Source organism: Lonchura striata, chromosome 28 (assembly GCF_046129695.1).
Source record: "Lonchura striata isolate bLonStr1 chromosome 28, bLonStr1.mat, whole genome shotgun sequence".
NCBI classification, from domain to species: domain Eukaryota; kingdom Metazoa; phylum Chordata; class Aves; order Passeriformes; family Estrildidae; genus Lonchura; species Lonchura striata.
This window is the reverse complement of record NC_134630.1, coordinates 7,016,184-7,038,532: the sequence shown is the minus strand read 5'-3', so window position 1 is coordinate 7,038,532 and position 22,349 is coordinate 7,016,184. Positions and strand designations below refer to the sequence as shown.

The window sequence follows — 22,349 nt, the reverse complement described above, 5'->3', positions numbered from 1 at the left end:
GGGCTTTCAAACCTTTAAAATGTTGGGTTTTTTATCTATTTATATATCTAATTCTATCTTATTCATGAAAGCATCACAGATCCTTCATCCAAGCGGAGACCTCAGCTCCCAGTTCTGTGCCTGCTCCAAAGTCAGATGGGAATTTTTTTTGTTGTTTTTTTGCTGCAACCTCAAAACCTGGCAGCAAATCTCCACGGAGCACCAGCATCACCCACCTGCTGAGATCCTGCGCCCACCCTTCCCCAGAAGAATTCCTGGGGAATTCTTTGGAGCTGAACCACTTCTGAACAGCAGGAAAGAGCCTGGAATCCTCCCCGTGAGCAAAATCCCTTCATTTCAAATCACTGCCTCGGGCTCCCAGGCAGTGGGATGGGGTTGAAGAGCTGAATTTTGATTTTGCAGGGATTTTTTTAGGTTATTCCCATCTGCATTTTTATGCCTGCACTCGAGTCAGGGTGGAATTGGGATCCCAGTTAAACATTACTCTCCTCACCTGGAACATGAGGGGGAATTTGCAGCTAAGGAAGTTATAAATTACTCAACCTTCACCTTAAAAACACCATGGAGCTCCAGGAGCTTGGGATAAAGATCTCCAGGGGGAAAAGTGGCTCTCAGCAAAGCTCTTTACCCACTAATGCTTGGTTTTAGACACATTGAACCGAGTGTTTGCTGCAGGAGGTCCTCGAGGAAGGGAGGTGGCCAAGAGAGAGGCAGGAAAAAGAGATTTGGAAAGATTTAGGATCAGGTTTCCCCAACAAAAAAACAAAAGAAAAAAAAATCCAGCTGGATTTGGGTTCCAAAAGGAACCCCAAACATCCCTTCTGCTGCAGCTAGAAATCTGGAGGAGGTGGAGTGAGGAATTGGTGCCTAAAATCATCTCCCATTCCAGCCAGGCCATTCCAGGCTCCTCATTCCCACCAAGCTCTGCTTTCCCAGCTCCAGCTCTGCTTCCACCTCACCAGCACCTGCCCCAGAGAGGGGGAAACACACCCAAAACCAACTGAAAGCAAACATTTCCACTCCACACTCAGCCAGCAGAGGGTGGTGAGCAATTCCCTGGCCCTGGAGGTGGAGTCCAGGTGAGGAACCTCCCACGGATCCAAGTGAGGACCCATTCCCTGGAAGCTCCCAGCACAAACCCTTCTGGAATTGGGAGAAACCCTTCTGGAATTGGGAGAAACCCTTCTGGAATCGGGAGAAACTCCTCAGGAATCAGAAGAAACCCTTCTGGAATCAGGGGAAACCCTTCTGGAATCAGGAGAAACCTTTCTGGAACCAGGAGAAACCCTTCTGGAATCAGGGGAAACCTTTCAGGAATCAGGAGAAACCTTTCAGGAATCAGGAGAAACCATCCAGGAATCACGAGAAACCCTTCAGGAATTGGGAGAAACCCTTCGGAATCAGGAGAAACCCTTCTGGAATCAGGAGAAACTCCTCAGGAATCAGGAGAAACCCTTCTGGAATCAGGAGAAACCCTCCAGGAATCAGGAGAAACCTTTCAGGAATCAGGAGAAACCCTCCAGGAATCAGGAGAAACCTTTCAGGAATCAGGAGAAACCCCTCAGGAATCAGGAGAAACCCCTCAGGAATCAGGAGAAACCTTTCAGGAATCAGGAGCTGCAGCTGCTTGAGAGAAGAGACTCTGAATCCTTTGTTGCTTAGGCTGAAACTCACAGATTCGACAAAAAAAAAAAAAAAAAGTTCCTTTCTAAGCAGAATTTGTAGAATTTTCTTTTTCTTTTTTTTTTTTTTTTTTGGTTTGTTTTTTTGAAGTCTCCAATTCTGGGTCCTGACCTGTTGTTTGTTCGTTTGTTTGTTTTTGTGTGTGGTTTTTCTTTTTTGTTGTTTTTTTCTCCTTCCCCCCAATACTTCAGCAGAGCAGGGGAATATTTTGGAAGTGCAATACTAGGAGAGCTCCTGGGCAGGCTCAGTGTTCATGCTGGCAGTTGATTTTGTCTTCGGAATGCTCCAAAAGCTCCAGCATTTCCTCTATGATGGCCTGCAGGGCCCGGCCCAGCTGTTCTGCAGAATAAGGTTTCCCCAGAGGAGGAACGTGGACAAACGCCGACCTCCCCCTGCTCTGGTACAAGGAGGTGTAGTAGGTGAAGTCACAGAGGTACCTGGAACACAAAAGCAGAGATTATTCCATGAAAATAAAAGGGATAAAAACAAATAAAACGAGCTGCAGGCTCATCGTCGTGAGGGCATCCTGGGGTTTAGGGGGATGTGAGGCAGGGATTGTGAGGCTGGGGTTGTTTTAATTCTATTTAGGACAAAACAATGTGAAAATCTCTCTTTTTTTTTTTTTTTTCATGGAAAATCTCTGCTTTTGTGTTCCAGGTACCTCTGTGACTTGACAGGAAGGTGTCCCTGCCATGGGTGGGATGGGGTGGGATGGGATGGGATGGGATGGGATGGGATGGGATGGGATGGGATGGGATGGGATGGGATGGGATGGGATGGGATAGGATGGGATGGGATGGGGATGGGATGGGGATGGGATGGGATGGGTTTGAAGGTCCTTCCAAACTCTGGGAGTCCCTGGTTCCATGAACGAGGTGACACCATGGCGTGAAGATGTCACCTGAGGGATCAGGAGAGCTGGAGATGGATTTGGGACAAGGGATGGAATCCCAGCACAGGGAATGGCTTCAAAGTGGGAAGGGGAATCAGGGTGGGAGCTGGGAAGGAATATCCCACCCTCGGAGCTGGGATGGAATTCCCAGAGAAGCCGTGGCTGCCCCTGGAAGTGCCCAAGGGGGTTTGGAGCACCCTGGGACACTGGAAGGTGTCCCTGCCATGGGTGGGATGGGATCCATGGGATGGGGATGGGATAGGCTGGGATGGGGATGGGTTTGAAGGTCCTTCCAAACTCTGGGAGTCCCTGGTTCCATGAACAAGGTGACACCACGGTGTGAAGATGTCACCAGGAGAGCTGGAGACGGATTTGCGACAAGGGATGGAATATCCCACCCTCGGAGCTGGGATGGAATTCCCAAAGAAGCCATGGCCACCCCTGACCATGCCCAAGGCCAGGCTGAACACCGGGGCTGGCGGCAGCCTGGGACACGAGTGGAAAACCCTCCAGGAGCCTCCCAAGCCGAGGCAGCGTGGGGTTCCGGGGGTCAGCCCCTACCTGCCGGCGTCCTTGGAGATGGTGACGGTGACGTCCAGCCCCAGCGCCGACACGCGGCGGCACACGGCGTCCATGTCGATGATGGAGTCGATGCACTCGGGGCCTCCCTCCACGCAGCACTGCGAGCCCGGGCAGAAGCGGCAGTTGTCCAGCCCCTTGTAGCCCACGTTGTGGCCACACTTCTCCAGGGTGACCGTGGTGGCCATGCCCGACACGCCCACGTGAACCACCAGCTGCCAGGGAGAAGGGCACAAAAAGGGTTTTGAAATCATGGAGGTTTGGGGTTGCAAGGGAAATTAAGCTTAGTAGGCCCTGAAATGAAAATAAATACCCAGAGTACATGTTGGAACTCAAAATGTCCCTCAGACATTTTTGGAGGTTCCAGGCCTTGGTCAGAAGCATTTGAGACCCTGGCAGGCAGCTGGAGGCAGCTGTGATTTTGGGTTTGAACCATGGAATGAGTTACCAACTTTGGAGGTGGAACAAGAAGTCACTACAGTTTAGATATTATAGTGGAAGTAGTTAAAAAGTAGAGGGGAGAAATTTTTAGTATTGTACAGGGGGGTTTTAGCACCTGTGCAGGGGGGTTTTTACTTTGTACATGGGGGTCAGAAGTTCTAAGATGGAGGAAAGTGGGCTGATCCTGTTCTTCCTCCTTCTTCTTCCTCACCTCCATGTTCTTGGTGATGTTGGCACTCACAGATTGGTTTAGGGTAGAAAAGCACCATTTAATATAGGTAATAGGCATTGGGGGAAACTATAAACATGTAACACGTAATGTACCATAGAAAAGATAGAAAGGCAGCATTTAATATAGGTAATAGGCATTGGGGAAAAACTGTAAACATTTAAAATGTAATGTGCCATAGAAAAGAGAGCAGCAGCCCTGGGTGGGGAGAGAAGAAGAAGAAGAAGAAGAGGAAGAAGAAGAGGAGAAGGAGTCAGAGAGGATGTCAGGGTGTGTGTGTGCCTCTGCCTGAGCTGTGAGCAAACCACAGCAGCCTGAGAAGAAAATCTTTTAGATAACTCACAATAAACTGCCTTTAGTTCAAACCCAAACTCACAGCTGTTTCCAGCTGCCTGCCAGGGTCTAAAATGCTTCTGACCAAGGCCTGGAACCTCTAAAAATGTCTGAGGGACATTCTGAGTTCCAACACTTCTCCTCCCACCCCCTCCTGACCCAAAGTGGGATTTCAGCAGGGTGAAAAGGAGCCTTGGCACCCCCAGAGCTGCTGGAGGAGCCCAGGTGGCACAGGCAAACCACGAGCTGTCTAGACAGCCCTCTGCAGTGGCCCCTTCACACCCACTGCTCCTGGGAAGCAGAGCTGTAAAATCCTCCCAGCTCACACCTTCTCACCACTGAGGGGGAAAAAAATCCAGCCAGGGACTGCCAGGCTGGAGGAATACATGAAAAAAGAGATTTCACTGCAGGTTCCCACCCTTTGCTGGGTGATTTTTTTCCTCCTCCCTTCACTCACTCACTCACTTGGGGACTGTGCTTCTTCCACAGGGCAGGAATGAGTCTCTGCACGGTCTGGTACTCAACAGGGACCTCGTAGACGTGCAGATCCACGTCATCCCTCAGCCCCAGCTTCTCCAGCTCCTAAAAAACACCAGCAAGGCAAAACCAAGATGGTCAGACACGAGATGAGCAGAGGATTTACTCCTGGAAGGTTTCATGGCAGAGTGAGGGGCTACCAGCAGTTTACACCAGGTTGTATAAGCTCATAAACAGCACCTGCAGCGAGTTTGCAGCAACCACTGCAAAAAAAACCCAAACCCCCCCAGGGCAGCAACAACTCCACCTGTGTGAAGGGTTTCACCCACAGAACCGTTTGTGTGGCTCTGATGTGTGTGTGACAAAGAAATCAACATTTAACTGACAATACTCATCAGCAACACCCACGCTCCCAAGGAAATCTTGGCTCTGTTATTTACAGAGGGAGAGAGTCCCAATCCCCACTCTTCTCAAGGAGTGGCAGTGTGGAGAAGGTGGGACTGGAAGGATTTTATCCATCAGCCAAGGGCTGCTGGCCTGGTGAAAATAAATTTCATATTTATTTCCAGATAAAGAGCTCTCAGGGCTGGGTGACAGCACTGGTGATTCAACTAACCCAATAAATTATTTCTTCCTCTCCAGCATGAAAACATCCCAAATATCCTGGCAATAAACGGAGCCAATTGCCTTCAAACCTTTTAAAACACAAAGTGGCAGTTAAATACCTCGCAAAGGCTTTAAAAGCAGAGGAAAGGTTTATTTTTCTCCCCAGTGGTTGTGACTGGAAAGCACTGTTTGACCCCAAAACTGGGAGCTCCCCTGCTCACCGGTTCTGCCTTGCTCTCCCCAGTCCCACCAGTAAGGCTCCAGTTGGACCTCAAATTCCCAGAACTCAAGGAAACACCCACATGGCCTGAAGCCTCTGGAAAAAAAGGGTTTTTAAACAAAACCATCAGCTGAGCCATTTCCCAGTGGGAGAGGAGACCTTGGCCACCGTGTCCAAGGAATTCCTGCAGCATCCAACCCCAAACCAAATATCCAAAATAGCTGTTCCCACAGAGCTGAGGAAGGAACAGCCATCAAACCACCACAGGACATTTCAAAATATTCCTGGATTTATCTCTGCTCCAGGTTTGGATTGGGGGACCGGAGCCACGAGCTGCTCTTTGAAGCAATTCTCAGGTTTTATTTTCCTCCTTGCAAGTGCAGACCAGTTGTTTGCACTCTTGTATTCCCCCAGGTTAAAAATTAAAAATTAAAAGACACTTAAAAGGAGAAGACAAGTTGAGGTTTGAGGCCTCCCCCACGTAAACGTGAGCAGCGTCTTGCCATCGTTTTTCTGGGTTTTTATCAGCTCCAGTGGTGCTCTGCTGAGGGAAAAAAACCACCTTCCACACTTGTACAGCCAAACCACAGGGATGTAACGGGGTTGGAGAGAACTGAAACACCCAGAAAGGCCCAAGTGACACTTGCACAGAGCAGCAGATAAGAACAACGATGATAAATCACTGGCTCTGGCTCCCAGGGCAGGCTGATATTAAAGCCTGGCTGTATTGATTAGTGTCTGGCACACTCAGAGGTTCATTAGCAGGGATGGATGGAAGGGATGGCTCAGCACAGCTCCTCTGCACAAATCTGCCCCCAAAATCTCACCTGGAGCCTGCACAGAGCCAGGGAGTGCACAGAGGAGAGAGGTCAGACCAGCCAGCCCCTCCAGGAAGAGAATAATCACTCTGAGAGTGTTAATAGTGATGAGAAGTGATGCTCCTGAGGGTGAAGGGCTGGGAAGGAAAGAGATCCTGGGGATGGAAAGAGATCCTGGGGAAGGAAAGAGATCCTGGGGAAGGAAAGAGATCCTGGGGAAGGAAAGAGATCCTGGGGATGGAAAGAGATGCTGGGGAAGGAAAGAGATGCTGGGGATGGAAACAAATCCTGGGGAAGGAAACAGATCCTGGGGATGGAAAGAGATCCTGGGGATGGAAAGAGATCCTGGGGATGGAAAGAGATCCTGGGGAAGGAAACAGATCCTGGGGAAGGAAAGAGATCCTGGGGAAGGAAAGAGATCCTGGGGATGGAAAGAGATCCTGGGGAAGGAAACAGATCCTGGGGAAGGAAACAGATCCTGGGGAAGGAAAGAAATCCTGGGAATGGAAACAGATCCTGGGGAAGGAAAGAGATCCTGGGGATGGAAACAGATCCTGGGGATGGATTTGATGGGGGAATTGGGAAGGAAACAGATCCTGGGGATGGAAACAGATCCTGGGGATGGAAACAGATCCTGGGGAAGGACACAGATCCTGGGGAAGGATTTGGTGGGGGAATTGGGAAAGAAACAACTCTTGGGGATGGATTTGGTGGGGGAATTGGGAAGGAAACAGATCCTGGGGAAGGAAACAGATCCTGGGGATGGATTTGGTGGGGGAATTGGGAAGGAAAGAGCTCCTGGGGATGGATTTAATGGGGGGAAAGGAAACAGCTCCTGGGGATGGATTTGATGGGGGGATTGGGAAAGAAACAACTCCTGGGGATGGATTTGATGGCGGCAATTTTTGCTGGATGAAAAGAGAATCCTCCAGCCACTCAAACCTTAACTTTACCAAGCCACAACTTCTCTTTTAACCAAGCCCAGCGCTCCGTAATGAAGATGTTTGCAACCTTCCCCCCATCCCTGAACAACTTCTCCCCCCTCCCCAACCCTGTCCACCTGACAACCAGAGCACGCAGAACATGTGTGACCGATTCCCTGACCCCTCCACAATGCTGCTCTTTGTCAGCCTCTAATATCCTTATCAGGTCTGTCTAGACACCCTGACAGCAATTGTCCTTCCTGATGTCAGAATGCAGCCTGACCTCCCTCCTCCTCCTCCTCCTCCTCCTCAGCCAGAAGCACTTTGGGGGGGATGAAGGAGCCCGGCAGCTTCACAGCCCACAGGTCACACCTGTGCCCACACCTAAGCACAGCAGGGAGGGCAGAAAAGGAGCTGAGAAAAGTTCATTTTAAGTGATTTCTTCTTGGAAATCCCTCCCCGCCAAAAGTTGCACACGTGGAGAAAATAATCATCAGCTGAAACATTAAAATGGTGAAAGCTCAAAACAGCAAACCCAAATTAACGTGGAGTGGTTTTGCCGTAAAATAAGGCAGAAAGGAGTTTTTCTTCCTGCTGATTTTATAGGAAAGCTCTCTCCTGTGAGTAAAAACCCCCCCCAAAAAAACCCACTCAATGAAATGTTTGAGATGAAATTTTGAAACTTTTCGTTTCCACAGCATTATTAGATTGCTGCTGCCACTATTTAAGGTAGCCATGTGTAAAAATCAGTCAGCTTGCAAAACCAGACAGAAATTCACTGCACTTCCAGGGAAAAACCCACACCGTGTCCACGTTCTGCTGGAGAACCCAAACAAAACCAGGGGCAGAAAGAAAGGAAGAAAGAAAGAAAACGAAGTGAATTTTATCCTCGGCGACGCAGCATAATAAAAGACGTAATAAACCAGAACCGGCTCAGCCCTAGAGCTGAAGGAAATCCTAGGAAGGATTTGGAAAGATTGTTTAATTGATTTTTCTGCTATTAAGATGCAGATCACAGCGCCTGGGATTCGGGAGCTCAGACACGCCTTTGTGTCCACCCCGCTCCGTGAAGTCCCCGTCTGAAACCCGCACAATGCCCACCTCGGCCAGCCTCAAAGACATGCTGTTCCTTTTTTGTCTGGGCCTCTCGGGGCTGAGACGGGGGCAGGAAAGGCAAATCCTCCCCGCTGCCTCCGAGCCGATGTTTTCAGGCACAATAATCCCCCGGCCACGGGACGGGACCGGAGCCTCCGGCGCGGCCGAGGTTTGTACTCGAAACGGCACCAGCGCCGAGTTTGGACACTCAAAACATCCTCAACTCTGAGTTTGGATACTTAAAACATCACCAGCGCCGAGTTTGGACACTCAAAACATCCTCAACTCTGAGTTTGGACACTCAAAACATCACCAGCACTGAGTTTGGATACTCAAAACAGCACCAGCACTGAGTCTGGACCTCAAAATATCCCCAACACTGAGTTTGGATACTCAAAATATCCCCAACACTGAGTTTGGATACTTAAAACATCCTCAACTCTGAGTTTGATACTCAAAGCATCCCCAGTTCTGAGTTTAGTTACTCAAAACAGCACCAGCACTGAGTTTGGACACTCAAAACATCCTCAACTCTGAGTTTGGACACACAAAACGTCCCCAGTTCTGAGTTTAGCTACTCAAAGCATCCCAAATTCTGAGTTTGGACACTCAAAACAGCACCAGCACTGAGTTTGGACACTCAAAGTATTTCCAGTTCTGAGTTTGGACACTCAAAACATCCTCAACTCTGAGTTTGGGCACTCAAAATATCCTCAACTCTGAGTTTAGCCACTCAGAACATCACCAAGACTGAGTTTGGACACTCAAAACATCCCCAGTTCTGAGTTTAGCTACTCGAAACATCCCAAATTCTGAGTTTAGCCATTCAAACATCCCCAGTTCTGAGTTTGGACACTCAAAACATTCCCAGTTCTGAGTTTGGCCATTCAATATATCCCAGATTCTGAGTTTAGCCACTCAAAGCATCCCAAATTCTGAGTTTGGACACTCAAAACTTCCCCAGCTCTGATTTTAGGCACTCAAAACATCCCCAATTCTGAGTCTGGACACTCAAAACATCCCAAATTCTCAGTTTGGATACTCCAAACTTCCCCAGCTCTGATTTTAGGCACTCAAAACATCCCCAATTCTGAGTCTGGACACTCAAAACATCCCAAATTCTCAGTTTGGATACTCCAAACTTCCCCAGCTCTGATTTTAGGCACTCAAAACATCCCCAATTCTGACTTTAGCCATTCAAACATCCCCAATTCTGAGTTTGGACACTTAAAACATTCCCAGTTCTGAGTTTGGCCATTCAATACATCCCACATTCTGAGTTTAGCCACTCAAAGCTTCCCAAATTCTGAGTTTAGCCACTGAAAGCATCCCTAATTCTGCGTTTGGAAACTCAAAACATCCCAAATTCTGAGTTTGGACACTAAAAATACCCCCAGTTCTGAGTTTAGCTACTCAAAGCATCCCCAGTTGTGAGTTTGGACATTCAAAACATCCCCAATTCTGATTTTCGACACTCAAAACATCCCCAATTCTGATTTTCGACACTCAGAACGTCCCCAGTTCTGAGTTCATCCACCCAAAACACCCCCAACTCTGCATTTATCCACCCAAAACTCCCCCAATTCTGAGTTTTGTCACGCCCAAGCTCCTCAGAACAGATTTGGAGGGGATGACTTCATCCACCAGCCACACAGCTGAGCAGCCACCAGTGCCTCGAGCACTCCTCAGGTCTGTTGATTTTTTTCCAAGCAACATCACAACACCCACCACTCCTCCTGCTCCAAAAACACCCTTTTGTCTGTCTCCTCTAAAATAAATCAGCTATTTACAACAGCTGACACTCCACCAGCAAGAACAAACCAAAGCAGCGAGCCTCACTTCTGATTTTTAGCAGTGTCCTGTGTTTTTTTTCCCCCATCCACAACCTGCATATTCCTCCAAACTGACCCAAACTTAAATATATTCATCCCCAAAAAGCTCTTGGAGGCAAAGGTTTTGTCTTCCCCCACCAGCCAAGACATTAGGCAGCTGGACATTAGTTGGCTGTAATTGATTAGAGTTTTGTGATTTAATTTAAAAGCATTTGAAAGAAGAAATTAATCTCAGAGCTCTGAAGGGGAGAGAGGCGTGGTGGGGAGAAAAATAGATTTAATTCCCTGGGCAACTGTACTAAAAGGCACCATGGAATTCCCAGTAGCTTTGCCACAAACTCCATCCAGAATTGACAAAGAAGGAAGAAGTGGGATAATGTGGCAGCACCATCCCTGTAAAAAGTGCTTTTACAGCCAAAAAAACCCCACCTTAATTCCACCAAAAAGAGCTTAATTCATTCTTCTTGCCTCATCTGTGGGATGTCAGCCTCGCTCAGATGAACTCCAGGGCACGGGGTGGGGTTTTTGGGGTGCCCTGTGCATGGCCAGGAGCTGCACTGGATGACTCCCAGGATATTCCAGGATTTTAGGGATGTGCCCAGGCAGACACAGTGCTACAGGTGGCATAAAGCTGATTTTTCGGAGCGAGGCAGGAAAAGCATTTCCCCAGAAATTTTGGGGTGATCCAGGGGGAGAAAAGAGACAGCTCTGCCTCAAAATCAGGCTGCTGATGCTCACACCACGAAACCTCCAGCTGGAAGTGTCCTCTCAGGGATGAGGCTGGGTTTAAAGGTGAACCAACTGGCCCAGCTTCAAGTCAGAACTGGGAGAAAAACATCCAGATTCCTCTGGGCTGGTCAGCTGGTTTGTTTATTTGGAATTCTCCAGGGGCAGGGGAAGATTCCAAGCTCCCTGCCCCGTTTAAAAGCATCCAAAGCTGGGAATTCCTTCCTTGCCTCAGCTACATTAACTCAATCTCATTAAACTGCACCAGCTAAGGGATTGTTTTCTGAGCAGGGAATCAAACATTATCCAGCTGACCATCTGGAGATCTGCAGAGAAGTTGTAAGTGATAAAAAGGGCTGAAAACCCGAATTTGTAAGGGATTTGTCCTCTGTTTTGACACCTCCTAAGAGGAAAATTCAGGGGTTACCTGAACTGCAATCCAGCTGGCGTTCACAGCGTGTTCTCCAAACGGCCCAAACCCTGCAAGAGAAGAAAAATTCACTGATTTGACTCAACTTGAAGTTGCAAAGAGGTTTGGGTTTAGCTCTCCTGAAAAAAAAAACAAAAACAACAAAAAAAAACCCCAAAACCCAACCCCATTTCTACCTCTCAGTCCTTATTTCTTTACACCTGAGCATCAAACAAGACACCTGCACTGAACTATTTCAACTACAGCCTTGTACAGTGAAGAAAAACAATAACTTGCTTGAAAAGAAACTTGTTTTTTTTTTTTCTTGGGGGAAAGAATTTTCCTTCCTGCACAGGTTAGAAAAATTCGTTATTACCAGCTAACTCTCCCGATGCCACAGAATTAGAATCATGATTGGGTTTTCTATTCCTGATTGCTTCAGCCCACAGCAGATGCTTCAAATTTTCCTTCTCCGCTCAGGGTCTTCTCCAAGATCTTCGTTAGCATTAATTACACCTCACAAGGAAATAAACAGAGCTGTTGACAACCCACCCACAGCACAGCAAAGGCTACCAAGGCGTGATCAAAAATACTTCCTTCAGCACCTCTAAATTCCTAATGAATAACTTTGGACTTAACTGGTAATCCATAACATCTTTCTTTTTTTTTTTTTTTTTTTTTTTCCCCTGAGCAAGCACACAAAGGTTGGGCAATTTATCTGGGCGTACCATCGATATGCTTTCATTTCAAATGTCAGCGTTGCCCTCCGAGCCTCGTGCAATTAGGAGACATAAATTCTGCCCTGAAAGGATCCGAGAGGGACCACAAATATCAGCTGACACCTTAATGGAAATGTTGGATTTGCCCTCTCCCCAGGCAGGCTGAGGTGATGCTGCACAAGGAGGAATTTCCCAAGCGTGGGCTCCTCCACGCCCCTGGATCTCAACCCGGCGTTGCCGGCTCGCCGAAATAAATATTCCCAAAAAATCTAAAATGTTGGGGGTGTTTCCCTGCCAGCAGAACTGCAGGGGTGTGAGACAAACTATGACAGGGGAACGAGGTAAATTAATGCCTTCCCAGCTGTTTCTGCAAGTCCCACACGACTCTCTGGAAGCAAACACTGAGACCCGCTAAGCTGAATTCCTAAATAAAGCGTTGGCAATCCTATAAGAGAAACAAAATCCACATTTTAACAACTCAGCCACGGAAAGGCTGAAATTCTACAGGTGCCCAGGCACGGGGCAGGATTTCCTGGCTCCAAATCCAGCTGGCACAAACACAGCTGGGGTTATCCCTGCTCCGACTCATTCCCTGCCCAGACCCTGGTGTTATCCTTTCCCGGGAGCAGAGGGAATTTGTGGGCAGCATCCGACCCCACGGAGCACGGCACATCCACCAAGGCTCATTAGCAGCAAAACCAGCTGCGGGGACGGTGATGGGATTATCTCCTTAACGAGTTCTAAAAAAGAAATTGTGCACAAATAACGCTTATCCTCGGCCAGCACGGGCTGGGAACCCACTGGGAACACGACCCCATTCCCCAGTTTGAAAACGGAATTCCGCGCGACATCCACGACATTATGGAACAGGGGCAGGGCTGGCAAGGCAACCACTGCATTTTGCAACCAGATTTTCCTGAAATTAAAAAAAAAAAATAAAATAAAAAGGGGGAAAAAAAAAAAAAAGGAGCGTGGAGGAGCCTTGCGAGCAGCAGAACGTTTCCTGACGCAAGTTTTCTGTTTAGTCACCGCCGCTCCACGCTGGATTTGGGGCTGGGGAAGGCAGGATTTGCCACCTGCTCCTTGGCTCCCCACAAGAATTCCCTGGAAAAGGCGATTCTGCCTGTGCCCCGCTATTCAAACCTCAGCCTCAGCTGCTGGGGGGAGACCTGAATAGTTTGGGCGAGTTCCCCATTTGTCACAGGACGGCCTCACCCACAAATCACCCCGAGCTGCCTTTGTACCCCGGGAAGAGCCTGACAGCGCCGGGGCCTCCGGCCGCCCGCGCTCAATTCTCCCCCGGCCGCTTCTCGGGGGAGTTTTGGGGAGCAGCCCCCACACTTGGGGAGCTCAGGGTGGGGTGGTCAGCGGGTGACCCCCACTCCCTGCGCCCCAATTTGGTTTTGCTGTTATTCCAGAGGCAAGATTCCCTTTTTTTGGTAGAGAAAAGCTTTTGGGATGGGGTCGCGCACGGAAAACGGGGAGCGCCCGCTGTTAGGAAAGCCGCTCGCCACGGTATCCCCCCAGCTCTGACCCACAGCAGCCCGGCCCCAAAGCCACCCGGACTCTGCCCTGCGCCCCATTTTTGGCCCTACACGGGGGACAGCCCCCCGAAACATCCCCCCGAGGGGACATCCCCCGCTCCCCATTCCCTCAGCCACCCCAATGGGACAGCAGACCCCCCTCTCACCTCAGGGAAGGGGTCCCCCCACTTATCCCCCCGCTGCCATCTCAGGGAACACATCCCCAGCTGCCCCCTCCGAGCCCCCAAAGCGAAGGGGTCCCCAAAATTACCCCTCTTCCCCAAATTCCTCACCAGCGAGCAGCAGCACCCTCCAAGCCCCCCATCACTTCGGGGAGGGGGTCTTACACCCACCCCGGCCACTTTAGCTCGGGAAAAGGACCCCCAAACCCGCTCCTCCCCCCGAGCAGGGGTCCCCCACCGACACCCCCAGACCCCTTCACCCCCCAACCTGCCCTCCCCGCACCTCGCGGAGGGGCTCCCCAAAATCCCCCCGCGGGGAAGGGGGTCCCGCATCCATCCCCCCACCCCAGTTCCCCTCTCGCCGCCCCGTACCCGTCACCACCACCGCCCGCCGCGGCTTCTCCATCGCGGCTCCGTCCCGCCCGTCCCGTCCCGTCCCGTCCGGTGCCGCCGCCGCCGCCGCCGCCCCGCACTGAGCGCGGCCCCGCCCCGCGCCGCCCGCCCCGCCCCGCGCCGCCCGGGCCCGCCGCTTCCGCCGCCGCGGCGGAAGTCCCGCAGCGGCACGGCCTGCAGCCCTTCTCCCGTTACCGGCCGCCGCCGCCCTCCGTGCGCGGCGCACCCCGAGGGGCTCGCCCGCCTCACCGCGGCACTCGTTGCGGGGGGGGATTGGTTAAACAAAACGCTCACCTTGAGCCTCCCGCGGGCTCCCTGGCTGGCTGTGGCGGAGCACGCAGCGCGGCCGCGGTACCGGAGGTGCGGAGCGCGTCCCGCCCCGTCCCGGCGCGCCCCGTCCCGGGCGGCGCCGCCGCAAAGGCGCGGACCGAGCGGCGCGGCGCGGCCGGGCCGCGATCCGCGCTCTGATTGGCTGCGGCCGGACCGCGCCGCGCTCTGATTGGCTGCGGCCGGACCGCGCCGCGCTCTGATTGGTCCCGCGCGGAGCCGGGGGCGGTTTGAGCGGCAGCGCCCGGCGCGGCGGCGGCTCCCGGTCCGGCACGATGGTGAGCGGCGGCACCGGGAACCGGGAACCGGGCAGCGGGCTCGGGAGGAGGCTGGAGGGGAGGGGAGGGCCTGGCTCGTCTCTTCTCCCCCGCCACGGATGGCGTGCCCGGTGCCCCGCTCGCTGCTCGGTCGGTGCCCCGTCCGGTGTCCCGTTGTCGGTCGGTGCCTAAGGCCTTTCTCCTCTCTTCCCCTCGTAGCTGCCCCTGTCCTTACTGAAGACGGCGCAGAACCACCCCATGGTGAGTACCGGCCGCGCGGCCCAGCCCCGCTCCCCTCGCCGGTGCCGTGCGGGTGACACCGGGCACGTCCCGGTACCGGCGCTGGGCCGGCGCCCCCGTGACTGCTGTTGTCCCGCAGCTGGTGGAGCTGAAGAACGGGGAGACGTACAACGGGCACCTGGTGAGCTGCGACAACTGGATGAACATCAACCTGCGGGAGGTCATCTGCACATCACGGGTGAGGCTGGAGCACCGGCGCCGGTACCGGGCAGGGGTCACCCACGGCAGTGTCCGCGGGGAGCACCCGGGAGCAGACAGGACTGTCACCCCAGAATCTGTCCCCAAAGGCTCCCCAGCCCTGTCCCTGCAGCCAGGCTGGCTCTGCTGTTGTTCACACCGCTCCTGTGGCGGCGTGAGCCCTGCCTGAAATGCAGATTTAATGTAATTATTGATAACGTCCATTTAGTTATTGATAACGCCCATCATGAAGGAGCAGCCTCGTGTATGTCTGTGGGTGACTGCACATCACAGGATGAGGGGCTGGGGTCCCTCTTCCCCCTGGGTGAGGATTGGGGGGCCACGTGCTGTGACACTGGTTCAGGTTTCCCAAAAAACAGAGCCTTTACCTGTCCCAGGCAGCCTCAAACACCACAAACTCTTTTATTCCCTCCAAAATCTTTTATTCCATCCAAACTCTTTTATTCCCTCCAAACTCTTTTATTCCCTTCAAACTCTTTTATTCCCTCCCCTCTCCACATCCAACCGAGTTCACCCCCCCTGAGGCTGTCTGGGACCTTTGCCCTTGGCCAAAGTTGCTCCAGGAGATTGGGATCTGTGTTCTGGGCTTTGACCTCCACCAGAAGTGTCTGGTCTCGTCCCTGTGGGAAGCACAGCTGGATGGAAATCCAGCTGCTGTTTTTGTGCTTTCCCAGCCCTGGAGTGCCAGATCCTTGTTCTTCCAAAATTCCCCCTGCAAATCCCCTGTTTGTAGTTCCCGTTGTCTCCACGACAGGAGTTTGGAGTGGTGTGACAGAGGGGATGCCCTGAGTGGGGTTTGCAGGGAGTTTTGGGGTGGAATTTTGGAATTTGAGGTTGGGTCATGGTGGGGCGAGGAACGACTGTTGAATTTAGCGGGAGGGCGGCTCAGAGGAGGTGACAGCAAAGCCTCACCCGTGCCCAGGACACAGGTGATGATTCCTTTTCCTTGGAAATTTGCTTCCAAAGGCTCAGTGCTCTGCCTGGGAAGAGCAGCAGCCCAGGTTTTACTGGGAGGGATCACCCAGGAGGACGTGGGGGTGTTGGAGCGAGTCCAGGATGATCAGAGGGATGGAGCAGCTCTCCTGTGGGAAAAGGCTGGGAGAACTGGGGTTGTGAGAAGCTCTGGGGTCACTTAATTGGACCCTGAAGGGGCTGACAAAACCACGGAGAGAAACTTTGGACAAGGGATGGAATGACAGGACGGAGCGAGGGCAGGGTTAGGTGGGATTTTGGGGAGGAAACTCCTCCCTGTGAAGGTGCTGAGGGTTTGGGATGAAATTCCCAGAGCAGCTGTGGCTGGACAGGGCTTGGAGCCACCTGAGCTGGTGGGAGGAGCGGAACTGGGACGATCTTTTCATCCCAACCCAAACCATTCCACCACTCCACCGCCCGGCACGCAGCGCAGCGGCCTCGGCTGCCTCCAAACCCACCAAAAAACGCCGGGCGAGGATGGAATCTGTGCCTTGGACCGGTGGCACTGGTGGCACTGGTGGACTGGCCGCTAGATGGCACGGGACAACGAGCCGGGAGCCGCCTGTTTACCCGGGAGAGGCCGGAACGAGGAAGCGCCTGCAGCTCCATCCCTTCCTGCATCCCGAGCCAAGGAGCAGCCGGGCGCATCCCAGGCAGGGTGGGGTTTGGGGTGTCTCCTGGGAGGGGAATTGCTGCTCCTCTGCCCCCGTCCTGGGCTTGCCCGTGCAGGCAGAGCTGCCCCAAATAACTGCTGGGGCGTGGGGAGGCGTCCCCGGAGAGCAGGGCTGGGGCGTGCTGGTTTCTCCTCCTCTCCTGGGATGCTGCAGGCGCCTGCTCCACGCGAGGATGGCTGGGCTGGAGCCATCCCAGCTGCAGCTGGAGCCGGCTCCCAGTCCCTCCTCCCACTTACATCATGGCCAGGCAGTTGTTGTTCAGCTCGGGGTTCTCATTCCCACAGCCACCCGCTGGGATGAGTCCTAGGGAAGCTCGTGGTACCCCAAAAAAATCCTTAAACTGCCTGAAAAGCAGCTCAGCGAGGTGGCTGCTCCGAAACTGGGCACCTGAAGGTTTTTATTTTTAATTTTTTTTAATAAATATATAATAAGCGAGCTCCTTATTCCCCTCAGCTGCTCACATCCCACAGCCAGCTGGCTCCAGAGCTGCCTCGCTGCTCCTTCCACACCCCAGAGGAGAGAAGGAGTGGGGTGGCTCCCAGCTGGACAAGAATCCTGGCCACAGCTGCAATTTTTTTTGGGTTTTTTTTTACCAGAATTGGTTGTTCACCACTGTTTTTAACTCGTGTCTCTTGTCCCACTTTCAATTCCCTCCTCGTGTGGGAAGGGCAGAAGGGCCTTGTTTCCTCCCCCTCTTCCTCTGACATTTTCTGCCAGTGTTTGAGGGAGCTGTGGGACAAATTGAAACTAAAAGTTGATTGTGGGGCTCTGTGTTTTGTGGAGTTGAACGAACATTTTTCACAGCTGGTTACAGATAATGCTCCCAGCAAGGACTGCTGCAGCTCTTGCCCTCTCCAGAAATGCTCAAAATCCCTCAGAGTGACCCAAAACCAGCAGGTTTTATTTGTGCCCTCACATGTGGCTCCCCAACAGGACGGGGACAAATTCAAAATCCCTAAAAGTGACCCAAAACCAGCAGGGTTTTTTTGTGCCCTCACGTGTGGCTCTCCAACAGGATGGGGACAAGTTCAAAATCCCCTAAAAGTGACCCAAAACCAGCAATTTTTGCTTGTGCCCTCACATATGGCTCCCCAAGAGGACGGGGACAAATTCAAAATCCCCTAAAAGTGACCCAAAACCATCAGTTTTTGCTTGTGCCCTCACGTGTTGCTCCCCAAGAAGATGGAGACAAGTTCAAAATCCCTCAAATTGACCCAAAACCATGAGTTTTTGCTCGTGGCCTCACGTGTGGCTCCCCAACAGGACGGGGACAAGTTCTGGAGGATGCCGGAGTGCTACATCCGTGGCAGCACCATCAAATACCTGCGGATCCCCGACGAAATCATCGACATGGTGAAGGAGGAGGTGGTGTCCAAGGGCAGAGGCCGTGGTGGGATGCAGCAGCAGAAGCAGCAGAAGGGCCGTGGGGTTGGAGGGGCTGGACGAGGTAAAAAAATCTTATTTATTTTTCCCCCTGTGTTTGGAGAGGGAGGGATCCCTGCCTTTAAAAATTCCCCTCTTGTGCAAGGAGCGGCTCCTGCTGCTCTGTTTTAAAGGCTGGGCTGTGTCTGGGAGAAGCTGGGGCAGTTCCTGAGCAGGATCCAGTCGAACGAGTGCCAAGGAACAGGGAGGATTCGTGCCAGGGATGGGCCTCCCTCGTTCCTGGGGTTGGGCAGCAGCTTAAGAGAGTCTGAACTTGACTATTTCAGCTCCTCCTGCCTCGTTCAGGAGCGTGGCCCTGCAGAACTGTAGCTTAGCAAGGCCCAAGGGGAAAACAAAAGGCAGTTCTGGGTGAAAATAGTGAAAATAAACCAGGCTTTGCCCATTGCGGTGAGAGAAAAAAAAAAAATCATCTTCTCCCCCTTTAAAATGGAGCTTTGGGTTTCTTGATTTGTTAATGTATTTATATTTAAAAAAAAAAAAAAAAAAAAGGCAAAACTATGTGAGGGTTTGAGCTGCTCCTGAAAGATGAATAATTCATGTTTCTGATAAAGGGGAGGTTGCCACTTCAGAAGAAGTAGGTCACCAAAACAGCCCTTCCCATTCCATGGGGTTAGGGGATCCCAGGGCACTTCAGCTGGGGGACATGCTGCTCCTCTTTCCCCCAAATTACCCTGCTGGGAGCTGTTCCTCTGCTCTGCCCTAATGCCACATTTTTGGGATTTGTGGTCACCCCACAGCCCCGGGGCTGCTCTCGGCCCGGGCTTCCCCTGCAGTCAGAGCTTCGAAACCCCGAGTTAAATTTTTGGGGACAGGGATTTGTGAATCCTCCCTGGAGAGCTGCCCGAGCTCTGGCCGTGCCAGGAATCCTGGCAGGACCTGGGGCCATTCCCAGCAGCTCCTTCTCCCCAAATCCCCTGGAAACTCCCAGCAGGCAGAACTGACCTTTCCTTTTCCCTTTTATTTTTGTTCCCCTCCTCGCCTTTGCCTCGGCAGGGCGGTTTTTTAGGGTTTTTTGGGGGGGATAAACACCAAAACCAGGTTGTTTTCCCTGCTGTGGCAGTGCCCACCTCGTGGGGAGCTCCAAGGTGGAGCTCCTGCTGTTCCCACGTGCAGCCTCGGTTTGCTGATGGAATATTTTCAAGGGAAGCTTTGGCATTTGCTAATTAACTCAAAGGTTTGGCTCTCATTACCAAGACGAGAAGGGAGGAGGGAAAGGGATAAAAAAAAAAAAGAAAGAAAAAAAAAAAAAAAAGGCAGGACAATTTTGTTGGGAGGCCAACGGGCAGGAGGGAAGCTGTAATTGTGCTCACAGTTGAAAGGATTATTGTTCCTGACACTCCTAATCCTCCTCCTTTGACTTCTTGCTTGCCAAACTCAAAGGTCCCCAGCCTTTGCTCCAGGAGGAGCATCCCAAGCACTGCAGGGTTGGGAATAATTTGTGTTTTGCCTCTGGTTGGGGCAGGTCTCCTCCTCTAGAGAAGCTCTTGTGCTTGGCTTGGGTCTCCTTTGGGCTCTGCCTTTTGGGAAGCAGGGCGGATCCACATCACTTTGTCCCTAGGATGAAATTTTTGGGGGGAAATCTGCGGGCTGGGCTCAGCAGCTCCCGTGGGTTTTTGGGTTTTTGGGTTTTTGGGATGCTCATCTCACTTTGCAGCCTCCCAAAATAAACCCCTGCTGTCCTGTGCCCAGAATCAGGGATTGCTCTGTCCACTTTTTGCGTTGCCCTCACAGCTCTCAGGGGACACCTTCCCACCTGGATTTTAAATTTGTGGCTTTTTTTTGGGGGGAGAAACTTCATTTTACCACGAGATTAACATTAATCATGAGACAGACACGGCAGGGAGACACTGCTGAACTTGCTGCTGATGGGGGGATGAGTTAATGCACCTCCTAAATAAAGCTCTGGGACTGGGAAAGGAGAAGTCAGAAAGTCACATTTCTGCTGCTAAGACTCAAAAATAAGCGAGTTTTTGGGTAAAACATGAATAACTGAAGCTGTAAGGCGTTGCTGGCCCACAGGGATGCTGATTCCTGTTCCTTTCTGCCCCACAGGTGTTTTTGGTGGCCGTGGCCGAGGAATTCCGGGCAGTGGAAGAGGCCAGCAGGAAAAAAAGCCAGGCAGGCAATCAGCCAAGCAGTGAGGGCCAGGGACAGTTTGGGTTTTGTCACCTCAGGGTTGTCCAAAAACGTTCCCTTTCCCTACTCTTCCATCAGAGAGCCCAAATCACCTTCCTTTGGAAGCCCCTCACGCTTTAATCTGGTGGAGTTTTCACTCCTTGTAGTCAGTAAATCATTGGAAATACTTTTTAAAAATTTTGTCCATGGTTAAGGACCGAGGGTCTGCCTTCTCCTGAGAGTGAATTTTTCAGGTTTACCGGGTTTAATTTAAAATATTTTCCTGTTTGGAGGTACCAGAATGAAGGCAAACACTTTCTGGATTGCTTGGATTTTTTTGGATTTTTTTTTAATACTTGAAACTTGGGAAACTTGTTTTGTTTGTAACAAATGTGTTTTGGTTTAAAAACACTGAACTTGAGGATGTTGTGTCTGTACGTGAATAGTCCTAAAGGTTTGGTTTTTTTTTTTTTTAACCAACAAACTTTTAAGCTATTGCTTTTCCTCTCCTGGCCAGTGAGTTCTGTTTCTCCAGTGGCTTAAGGGAGGGATGAACATTGGTCTTCAAGGCTTGTTCCCAAGAGAGCTTTGTGACAAATGAGCATTTCCCAATTAGTTCATTGCTAATTTGACTTCAGATTAGAAGTTTCCTTCACAGGAACAGGGTTTTTTTTTTTTTTCTTTTTTTTTTGCATGAGGCTGGTGCGCCCCTTGTTCCTCATGGGAGATTTTGAAATTTTTTTTTTTTTTTAAACAGCAACCTGAGTTGATTTACAGGGATTTATTTCCCCCCCCTGCTTTGCAAACTCTCTCCCTTCTGCTGTGACACCGAGTCCTGAACTCTGATGATATTTCCCAACCTAATTTCTCCCAGCACCTGGTGATTGACCTCACTGGCTGTACCTGTCACTTCCTTCCCCAGCCACCAATTATCTTCCCTCGGGGACTCAGGCCAGCGTGTGAACGTGTCCCTCCTGTAGGTTCAGAGAACTCCTGGGAATTCCCAGGTCAGGTTACTCCAGTCTTCCATCCCATGAGCAAAACACACCCTCGGAATATCCTGGCTGATCCCAGCTGAGCACACGGGGGGAAGAAACAGCTCTGGGTGTGCCTCAATTCTCCCCCCTGGATGGATGAAACAGCTGCATTTTGGGGGGGAAAACTGATTTTGTGACTTGTTTTGAGCAGGTTTGGGGTTTGTACAACTGGTTCTCATGGTGGAGCCTCTGCCATCGCCACTGTACTGAAATGGAGTGAAGAACATGCTTTTATAGACTTATTTTTTTAATGTTTCTAGAACTGGGTGCAGTGGTGAGTGAGAATAAATCTCCAGCCTCTTCCAGCCGCCTCCCTCTGTGTGTCTGTGATGCTGCCGGGCCCTGCCCGACCCGGAGCCCTTCCCTGAGCCCTGGGATCAGGGAAAAAACCCTGAACATTCCATTTCCAGCACCGGCCACGTCTTCTCCGTGGGGCTGCTCATCCCAGGGAGCCAATTCCAGGGGATGGGGTGATGTGTCCTCCCTCCTGGAAAACTCCTGTGGCATTTTAACAAAGCCCAGGCTGTGTCAGACTTTCCCTTCCCGACCTGCTCCCTCCCTTGGGATCCCTCCAGCCACAGAGGCTCCGTGTGCTGTGGCTTCCCTGCTGGAAAGGGAAACAGCTCCAGCCCTGCTGGGATTTAAGGTCTTTTCTGGCAGGAGAAATCCCGACTGCAACAATGGGACCTTTGGCTCCAGCTCGGGGTAGAGTCCTCCAAGTGCTCCTTATCTCCTGGGGTCAGGTGATGGAGCTCGTTAAGTTCTGCATTTGTTTAATTACACCACGGGCTTTAGCAGCATTCCCTGCCTGCTTCCCCCTTTTCCTTTTTCCACCTCTGCAGGGATATTTTTGTCCCCCCGCAAAGGGCAGCTGGGTGGCAGGTGGCTCCGTGGAAGGGCGCTGATGTGACGCTCAGCTGTCACTTCGGGCTTTTCTGCCCCAAAA

General features: G+C 51.6%; 2 protein-coding genes across 4 annotated transcripts; one reads left to right on the top strand and one right to left on the bottom strand.

Annotated features, from left to right (window-relative positions):
- Positions 1 to 1,751: 1,751 nt before the first annotated feature.
- On the bottom strand, positions 1,752 to 14,472 carry PGPEP1 (pyroglutamyl-peptidase I). 3 transcript variants are annotated; one of them, XM_077788845.1, is made up of 5 exons: positions 14,375 to 14,472; positions 11,282 to 11,334; positions 4,623 to 4,739; positions 3,137 to 3,369; positions 1,752 to 2,120 (listed from the first exon to the last, which is right to left on the bottom strand). In XM_077788845.1, exons 4-5 carry the CDS (start codon positions 3,340 to 3,342, stop codon positions 1,928 to 1,930), a joined length of 399 nt encoding a protein of 132 aa, XP_077644971.1. In that variant the 5' UTR covers positions 3,343 to 3,369; positions 4,623 to 4,739; positions 11,282 to 11,334; positions 14,375 to 14,472; the 3' UTR covers positions 1,752 to 1,927. The 3 variants fall into 3 exon arrangements, with proteins under 3 accessions (XP_077644971.1, XP_021400777.2, XP_077644972.1); XM_021545102.2 differs by lacking the exon at positions 14,375 to 14,472 and adding an exon at positions 14,060 to 14,137; XM_077788846.1 differs by lacking the exons at positions 11,282 to 11,334; positions 14,375 to 14,472 and having other exon boundaries at positions 4,615 to 4,664.
- A 111-nt stretch (positions 14,473 to 14,583) lies between these two features.
- LSM4 (LSM4 homolog, U6 small nuclear RNA and mRNA degradation associated) lies at positions 14,584 to 21,708 on the top strand. The gene is made up of 5 exons (XM_021545125.3): positions 14,584 to 14,685; positions 14,884 to 14,925; positions 15,044 to 15,142; positions 18,072 to 18,255; positions 20,304 to 21,708. The coding sequence occupies exons 1-5, from the start codon at positions 14,683 to 14,685 to the stop codon at positions 20,390 to 20,392; spliced, it is 417 nt and encodes a 138-aa protein (XP_021400800.1). The 5' UTR covers positions 14,584 to 14,682; the 3' UTR covers positions 20,393 to 21,708.
- Positions 21,709 to 22,349: the final 641 nt, after the last annotated feature.

What these genes read in the sequence shown, in the direction of transcription:
- PGPEP1 (XM_021545102.2), bottom strand. Translation starts at nt 14,093, where the DNA reads ATGGAGAAGCCGCGGCGGGCGGTGGTGGTGACGG. An exon ending in GGAAGAAGCACAGTCCCCAA is followed by an intron (nt 3,370 to 4,622) that starts GTGAGTGAGTGA and finishes TCTCCCTGGCAG; the next exon opens with CTGGTGGTTCACGTGGGCGT. An exon ending in ATCTCCAAGGACGCCGGCAG is followed by an intron (nt 2,121 to 3,136) that starts GTAGGGGCTGAC and finishes TTTGTGTTCCAG; the next exon opens with GTACCTCTGTGACTTCACCT.
- LSM4 (XM_021545125.3), top strand. An exon ending in CGGCGCAGAACCACCCCATG is followed by an intron (nt 14,926 to 15,043) that starts GTGAGTACCGGC and finishes GTTGTCCCGCAG; the next exon opens with CTGGTGGAGCTGAAGAACGG. An exon ending in AGGTCATCTGCACATCACGG is followed by an intron (nt 15,143 to 18,071) that starts GTGAGGCTGGAG and finishes GCTCCCCAACAG; the next exon opens with GACGGGGACAAGTTCTGGAG.